General features: G+C 38.5%; 1 protein-coding gene across 1 annotated transcript in view; it reads left to right on the top strand.

Moving 5' to 3' along the window:
- Positions 1-9,248, top strand: part of LOC106869544 (leucine-rich repeat flightless-interacting protein 2) — a 199,009-nt gene that overhangs the window by 121,169 nt on the left and 68,592 nt on the right. The window contains exon 2 of the mRNA XM_052970940.1: positions 2,390-2,476. Coding sequence (XP_052826900.1) covers positions 2,390-2,476 — 87 coding nt within the window. The remainder of the gene's footprint in view (positions 1-2,389; positions 2,477-9,248) is intronic.

Raw genomic sequence — 9,248 nt, 5'->3', positions numbered from 1 at the left:
ATTGTGCCAAAATTTGAACCCATTATTATTATTATTATTATTATTATTATTATTATTATTATTATTTCTTTATCGCCCACAGGGGGCTAAACATAGAGGGGACAAACAAGGACAGACAAAGGGATTAAGTCGATTACATCGACCCCAGTGCGTAACTGGTACTTATTTAATCAACCCCAAAAAGATAAAAGGCAAAGTCAACCTCGGTGGAATTTGAACTCAGAACACAACAGCAGACGAAATACCGCTAAGCATTTCACCCGGCATGCTAACGTTTCTCCCAGCTCACCGCCTTTATTATTATTATTGTTGTTGTTGTTGTTGTAGTGAGCTGGTAGAACCATTAGCACACCAGACAAAATGCTTAGTGGCATTTTATCTATCTTTTGCATTCTGAGTTCAAATTCTACCAAAGTTGACCCTGCCTTTCATCCTTTTGGGGTCAATAGAATAGTACCAGTTAAGCACTAGGATCAATGGAATTGATGAGTTTCCTCCTCTAAAATTTCAGGCCTTGTGCCTATAGTAGAAAGAATTATTATTTTGATACTAATATATCTTACTGTTGTTCATCCTGTAGTGATTTTGAGCTATTAACTTTGCTGTTTCTCACTGTAGTTTCCATTAACTCCTCAAATAAATAACGAACTATTCTGTTAATAAACTTATACACTCACACACACATCAAGCATCTTTGTCTGTCAGGTTTTCAAATGTAAATTAAAATGTTTTCCCCTTTGTGTGTATGTGTGTGTGTTAATTTTTGTAAGGGTTCTTGTTTAGCCCCAGGTCAGCCCTGATTAAGCAGACCTTTATATTCCATCTCTCTCTTATGTACAGAAAACCCAGGATTACAATATCCAGTATGTCCTTTAGTGTGGTTTGAATTGAGGGAGATTTGGCCTCTATTTTCATCAAGTTGAGAGACTATGTAGAGGTTGCCACATTGGCTTGGTTTGTAAGGGGTGAGGAGTAAATAATGTTGTGTTGTGAGGAAGAGGTTATTTACTCCTTGGTTCTATGGCATTCCTAATATTATGGTAGCTTATTCTCTTTGTGACAACTAGCTGAGCTGTTGGCACTCCGTCGCTTACGACGTCGAGGGTTCCAGTTGATCCGATTAACGGAACAGCCTGCTCGTGAAACTAACGTGCAAGTGGCTGAGCACTCCACAGACACGTGTACCTTTAAAGTAGTTCTTGGGGATATTCAGCGTGACACAGTGTGACAAGGCTGACCCTTTGAATTACAGGTACAACAGAAACAGGAAGTAAGAGTGAGAGAAAGTTGTGGTGGAAGAGTACAGCAGGGTTCGTCACCATCCCCTGCCGGAGCCTCGTGGAGCTTTAGGTGCTTTCGCTCAATAAACACTCACAACGCCCGGTCTGGGAATCGAAACCGCAATCCTATGACCGCGAGTCCGCTGCCCTAACCACTGGGCCATTGCGCCTCCACCCTAGCTGAGTTAAGTAACATAGAATAAAGTGTTCTGCCTTGAAGCACACTACAATTGAGATAAATCTCTTTGATATCTCCTGGATAAAATACCAGTCTATCTTAGTTAACATTTCCCACATGATATGGTGGTACCTATTCATACTGAAACCTTGGTGAACTGGGGCAGAATAGAATAATGTTCATTTCCAAAAACATTGAAACACTCAGCCGACAAAGGCATCAGTTCTAATAGAGGAATCCTTGTCATGTGATATGCCAACAAGAGATAAGAGCCTCTGCATGGTTCCTTAAACTACTAGAAATAGCAGCCAAATATCATATGTCCTTATATTGAAAACAAAGAGAGGACAACTTAGAATATGTAGTTCTAGATACTCAAAAACACAGGATGGTTGTAGCTAGATTGCCTTTGATGTTAATTTTGGCTGATCAGAGCTGAACCGGGCTAAACTATAGTAACCATATAGTGATATATGCCTTCGTTGAGAAATTACAGCAGCTTCCTTATTGAGCAATGATAATGGAGTAGTTTGTACTAGATCTATCTAATACAAATTTACTCTATAACCGTTGATGTGTTTGTCTGTCTGTCTGTAGTCCTCAATTTGTGGGTGTGTCTGTAATCCTGTAAGGATGTGTATTTCTCTAAGTTATATAATTAATGACCACTGTAATTAACTCTTTGTACATAAAACCTCAAGGCCTATTCAACAAGTTGTTAGTGTTGCTGCTAATCATTAATAATTCTTGATTTTGTTATTATAGTTGATTTCATAACCTTTGTTATCATTGTTGTTGTTGTTGTTGCAATTTATCAGAGCAATTACTGACTATTCAGTATGTAGTTGTTGTTGTTCTTCCTGCCATTCCCCACTGAATCAGATGTCTTAAAGCCTCTATAATAACCCATTGTTGTGTTTCTCCATTACAGGCTGAGGCTAAATTGGCTGCCAAGAGAGCGTCAAGAAGTGAAGCCAGGGAAATCCGAATGAAGGAACTTGAAAAACAGCAGAGAGAGGTAAGTCGACTTTCTCTTCCTCTGCTTCTCCTCCTACCCTTCCTTCTCCTCCTCCTCCTGAATCTTCTTCAGAGATCTCGAGGAAGAGGAGAGAGAGCGATGTGTACTTATGAATTCTTGTAAATGACTTTTGTTGTCAGTAACTTCAAATGGTGGTAATGGGGAAATTAGACTGATTCTAAACAACATTAACGAGAATTGTATTTAAAATCTTAATAAACAACTGAATAATGGTCACTAGACTGGTTTGACTTCCTTGACTGTCCGTCTAGTTCTGTACCTTTTATTAAATTATTTTGTTATAGTACGCAGTGGGGAAACAAGGGGTCCTTTACATTGTCACTCAGTGTGCTAGACATAACAGCCAAATCTTCTTAAAATTAAGCACTACTGTCTTCAAATAGGAATGACCTAATGTAACACTGAATGTGCTAAAAGACGGAACGGTCATGCTGGAAATATCTTCAGTCATTGGACTGCTTGATTCAGAGCTAAACCTGATGTTTTAAAGCATCACCGACCATTTAAGTTGGCAACTAACCATGTAATTGTGCACAGTGGAGCCACTGACCATGTCATTCTCCTCAGTAGATCTACGAACTATAATTCTGCACAACGGAGTCATTAACCATCTCAGAATAATTAGAAGAGCTAATGGATTCCAAAATGTCTAGTCTCTAAGAACAAACTAATATATTGATGTCATTTTTCAGAATGATGTCACTGAGACTGGAGCCAGTGCAGACAATGAAATATTTCAATTTACTACTGTACATAACACTCATAGGCAAACTGAAGTTCACAAAAATTTCTCAGTGGAACACCTAATAAAAAAAAATTACCTTGAATGTTTTTCTCATGCATCCTGATGAACCATGTCTCTTGCGGCCTGCTTCATGAAAAAGACTGTTCATGCTTGGTATATATAAACCTTACTGTGTACCACTTTATACAGACTTCACTGGGTAATGTACCCTTGTGTGTAGACATCATGGGAAGAGTGTTGTTGTGAGTAGACCATCCTGGTGAGTGTGCTACTGTGTATAGTCCTCGCTGGTGAGTGTACAAATGTACAGGCTTCATGGTGAGTGCATCACTGTGTAGGTCCAACCTTTGAGTAACTAAATCTGTAAGTCTCACTAGTGATTTAACTAGTATATACACCTCTCTGGTAAGTTTCAGTTAGCACTGATAACAGTGAGATAGCATATTAGGCCTTACATATCTAATCAGTCTTCATAGATATGATTTAAGAAAATTTCTGATAATTCATCAGAATAAGAACAATGAGATAGTAGGGTTGGCATTATTGTTAACAGTAGGGGCGATGCAATAGAGTGGTTGAAATAGAGATTCTGACTGAATTATTGATGGTATTTTGTTTCATTTGTTTACATTTTGAGCTGAAATCAGCACTTTCCATCCCTCTGGGGTGAAAAACCTTTCACCAGTCATATGCTAGCTTTGAGTTTATCAGCCATGCTTTCCCTCTACAAATTTCTGGTCTTGTTTCCAAGTAATAGATATTTGTTGTTACAGAAGATAAAATCTTTGTTGCCCAGTTCTCTACCTAACTTACGACTCTTGATAATTCCAAGTTTCACTTCCACAGGTTTTGTTTCTGAATTCTTCCACAGATTCAGCTATAAGAACAAAATCATTAGCATAGATGAGCTTCCAAAGTCGAGCAGTCTTAAACTCCTCTCTTCTAGTCTGAAGAGCTATGATAAATGAGGGGACTGAGAACTGAGCCCTAGTGAATTCCTACATGCACACTAAATTCATTACTATACTCATTAACTTTCACCTTACTAACTGCACCCTGTACATGGCTTCGACAATGGTCACCAGATGAAATGAGGGACCCTATTAAAGGCTTTCTCCATGTCAACAAATGCCAAGTTCAATATTTTATTTTTGGCTAAGCACTTCTCCTACAGAAGTGTTTAGCCAAACACTTCCTAGAAAAAAGAGCATCAGTAGTGCTTCTCTCTGGTACAAAACCAAACTCATATAGGCTAATTCTCTTCCTAATAAGTTGAGCTTATAACCCTTTCTGTACCTTTTATGACCTGGTCCAGTAATTTAGTACCTCTAATTCTATCTATGACATATCCTTTCCTCTTGTATATAATGCTGCTACATCAGTCATTGAGTATGATACATTCCTGTACAACCTGATTAACCCTTTCGTTAGCAACCTGGCTGAAACCGGCTCTGGTTCTGAGTACAAATGTCTTGTTTTCATAAGTTTTGAATTAAAATCTTCCACCAAACCTTAGTCACAATTTATGTTCCTAACACTAGCTTAATGATAACTAAGTTATTTTACTAAATTCTTTGTTAAAGAAACACAGAGAATCTTAAAATAAATACAGTAATGAAAGGGTTAATTATACAATTGATTAGGCTGTATCTCACTTCACCAAATATTTTAAACATCTCCGTGGTAATTCCTGCAGGACCAGAAGCGTTCCCTGTTTTCATATCCTTAATTGCTTTTTCTCTCATCCTGCTGTCAACTAATAGCTGTCCCTGGTTTTGGGTCTACATTAGGAAGACTCGCCTTCTCCCATGCATTTTTCACATTTAGTAGCCTTTCATAGTAGCACTTCTGTGCTTCTTTCTTTTCAGAATCACAAAGTGCAAGCCTATCATACACATTTCTTGCCTACAACATTACAATTTTCTCTGATATACTGTCTTGCAATCTAGAACACCACATAAAACATTGCTTTCTGCTTCCCTCCTTGTTATATAGAACTATCACCTAGTTTCTCTTTTAGTTACCTGGTATATTTTTATGCTACTCTTATTCTTACAATCCTTTCAAACCTATCTCTTTGCTTTTATGGTTCTATCTACCTCACTGTTCCACCACATCACCACCCTTGATATGGCTGGAACTTTGCATCAGCCACATTTTTGGTCTGTAGCCCTCAGTAGGTTGTCCCATAAGAACTTCCAGTTATCCTTTAAGTTGTATGTCTCTAACTTCTCATCCTTCTCAACAAATGCTTCCTTTTGAACTTCTCTATATCCCTTACTGTTCAATGGATCTTTCATACCTCCCTTTTACAAACTGGGTTGCTCTCTGAGTCCTTCTAGCTCTAAATCTGAAGCCACTAACTACTAACCTACGTCAGGTTGTACATTCTTCATCAGAGGACTTTGCATATATGAGCATCTCCCTATCTCTGTTTCTGGTGAGAATGTTAAAAACGATGATGGTGTTTGTACATATTCATGTATGTGTATGTTTGTGTGTGTATAAACACATGTACATTTGGTACCTCCAATTGTTGGCTGTCAGTGTCACCAGGGACATCTCTTGGTGGAAGTACTTCATTATATAGCTGGGTCTTCATCCCTTTCGTTTGGGGTCTGAAAATACTTTAGTTACCGACAACTGCTGATAATTTACAAAGCAGAGCTGAGACCATAAACACACAAACACACAGGTTTATCAGTGATGGATGTACATGCATTGCCACGTAAATTGAAATATAGTTGGCTTATGACCTCACTGAGTTTTTAAATCAGCATTTATTAAATCTGTTACATCATCAAATGGTCTCCATATTCAATTGTGACATCACACATACTGTAATCACAGCACCCACCTCCACCACCACCTACCATAACTTTATACATACAAACTTACATATGCATGCAAACACATACACATACAGAGCCTATAGAGATATGGTAGATATAACTACATACTTATATACATGCATGCAGATATGCACATACAAACGTGGTACACACACGCACACTGGTTGTGGTGTAGAATTACCTTGTCAATCTTTTGCTCTTCTCAAGATGTTCTCCTTTCTCAACTTGGTTTCAAGTAACTGGAGCTGATAGGAGGTTTGCTCTGCTCTGCTCTTTATGCTAAACCTTCCTCACTTTTGGATACCTAGTGCTCTCTTTCATTCTAGTTTCTGTTTCTCTCAACCCATCCTCTACTCGTTACCTAACTTTTGCAATCTAAATTTAAAATTTTCGCCAAGCTGGACATTACTTTTCGTTCTTCAGTGAGCAATAAAAATGTGCCAGTCATGGAGTAAATTGAATCAGTTTACTTTTCCTCTTGAAAGTCCCTGTTTTCCTCTTCAAGTAATTATTGTTGTTGTTGTTGTTAAGCCCCAGGTCAGCCTTGATTGAGCAATTCTATGAGCAAGGCTGTTTCAGTCTACCTTAATCACCCTCACTTTATTTCAGTAACACATAACATATACTGGTTACATGTCTCTTTCCCTTTTTTAAGATAGCAACGTGTAAATTGAGGGAGATTTGGCTGTTATTTCTAGCAGGTTGGGCAATAACATTCAGACCACTTTTTTACTTCATTATTTTTGTTGCATTATTTTTGTTGTTTAGCTCTAGGTCAGATGTGACTGGGCAGCTTTATGATTTAAAGTATTCCAACCCTTGACCATACAGTGTTTTTGTTCCAAAATGTTGTGTATTTCAGACTATGTTATCCAATATTTCTTTTCTTACAATTGCAGCATGTGATGAAGGGGAGATTTGGTTGCTATTTTGAGCAGATCAAAGAACTACATAATTTCTCTCTTGAGTCTGATAACAACCGCCACATTAAACACTTTATGGTACTCAACCATGTGTCCTGTTCTGAGTTGAAGTCAAGTGTTTTTTTGTCTCTTTGGGATGTCTTAAGTACCAGTTATATACTTGGCTTGATTCACTCAATTATACATCTTCCCCTACAGATATCTAACCATGTGGTTGTGTCTGATGAATCTCACTGTTCTCAACCATTTCCATTATTTAACATCCCTCAGAAGACTTTATAAACGATGTCCCGTGACAAAGAGAACTTTGGTCCTTACTGGCCCAGGCCAGTAAGGGCTGTAAACAGGTCCTAGTTTAGCTATTAAAAAGCAAATGACCTCAGTGCTCATTGTTTTGTTAGCTTGCAGTGCTGTGTTCAATCCCTTCTCTGGTTACTGTAGAGCAGGGGTTCTCAACCATTTTTTACCTATGGCCCCCCTTTGATTTCTATTTTGCTTAGTTGGACCCTCTTAACCATTCAGTGCTTAAAAGGTCCTATTGTATTTTTATGATTAAATATCATTAGGAAATGTATAAAAATTGTTAGAATATTTTGTGGACGCATAACTAGTTTATTGCTCATAAACTTTGCTGGTCTAAAGCACAGTTGATAGTTGCAGTGGTAGTAGTGTTTGGTTTCTGTTATTGAACAAGATGTGTAAGTTATTGAGAAAGTGACCACACCCTTTACGTGTCTTTCTCTTTCTATATATAGTAAGGTATGTAGGTTATATACAACAACATGATAGCTAGGTATACACATTGACAATAGGATGTAAACAGCAATACTACCAGAACAACAACAACGACGACTGGGTTTCATTTACTTTAAATCCTGCTTAGTTGTGTTTCTTCTGGCTTTGTGGTCTAGGTTCAAATTCCAAAGGAGGTTGACCTTGCCTTTCATCCTTTCAGAATGGGGTCAATATAGCTCCTCTTCCAAAACTTCTGAAATTTACTTTAACCCTTTAGCATTTAAACAGGCCATATCCAGCCCGAATATTCTACCTATCTTATGTTCAAACTGGCCAGATTTGGCCTCTCACACCAACCCTACAATATCATTCTAAAAATTAAGTTATCCTCATCAACATCTCAAAGCTACAAGATGTGTATAATTAATCCAAGACCTGTGAATAAATAAGTTTTACTTTTGACAGAATCTGAACACTGAAGAGTTTAAGTCATCTTTTTTTGTGTTGGTTCTAGAGGAAGGGTAAGGCTCTCCTACATAGTGATGGTCTAAGAAAGACAGGAGCAAGGAGAGTGAGGATTCCAGAGGGTTTTATAATGTTCTGGGAAGAAGAGATTGAGCACAGCGATTTGTGTGGGGCCTGGAGGTGGGGGGGGGGACACAGTAAGAATGATGAGAGGAAGGGAAAGGAGTGGGTTTAGAAATACCTGAATGGAGGTGGTTGATGATAATGTGTTTTGTTACAGTTGTGGTGGTGATGAAAGTTTTTATCATTATTTTCAGAATCGGTAGAGCATCAGATCGACTGTGTCCCTTTCATATTTTGAGTTTGGATTTGGATTCTACTGAGACCAACTTTACCTTTCATCCTTCTGGAAGGGTTTGGAGTACTGGTGGCGATGGTCTATAACAGTCAAGTGTTGGGCTCAGTTGACAACTGTAACCTCACCACCACCTTTCTCTCCTAAATCTGTGCCCCAGTACCTCTAAGTTAGAAATTGTCACTGCTGTTTGCTATATTGTATTTTATTGCTGAAAATGACTGTACTGCCATTGCTGCAGCTGTTGCTGTATCTACCACATCCACTATTACTACAAGAATCTAGCAGATACTGATCATCGTCATGATCCACTCTGTTCCATTCTTGACCTTCACACATTTGATATCTCTTTTACTCTTTTACTTGTTTCAGTCATTTGACTGTGGCCATGCTGGAGCACCGTCTTTAGTCAAGCAAATCAACCCCAGGACTTATTCTTTGGAAGCCTAGTACTTATTCTATCGGTCTCTTTTGCCGAACTGCTAAGTTACAGGGAATGTAAACACACAGCATCGGTTGTCAAGCGATGTTGGGGGTCAAACACAGACACACAAACATATACACATACACACACATACATATATACGACGGGCTTCTTTCAGTTTCCGTCTTCCAAATCCACTCACAAGGCTTTGGTCGGCCCGAGGCTATAGTAGAAGACACTTGCCCAAGGTGC

This window comes from Octopus bimaculoides, chromosome 9, assembly GCF_001194135.2.
Source record: "Octopus bimaculoides isolate UCB-OBI-ISO-001 chromosome 9, ASM119413v2, whole genome shotgun sequence".
In the NCBI taxonomy this organism is placed as follows: domain Eukaryota; kingdom Metazoa; phylum Mollusca; class Cephalopoda; order Octopoda; family Octopodidae; genus Octopus; species Octopus bimaculoides.
This window is presented reverse-complemented; position numbering and strand designations above follow the sequence as displayed.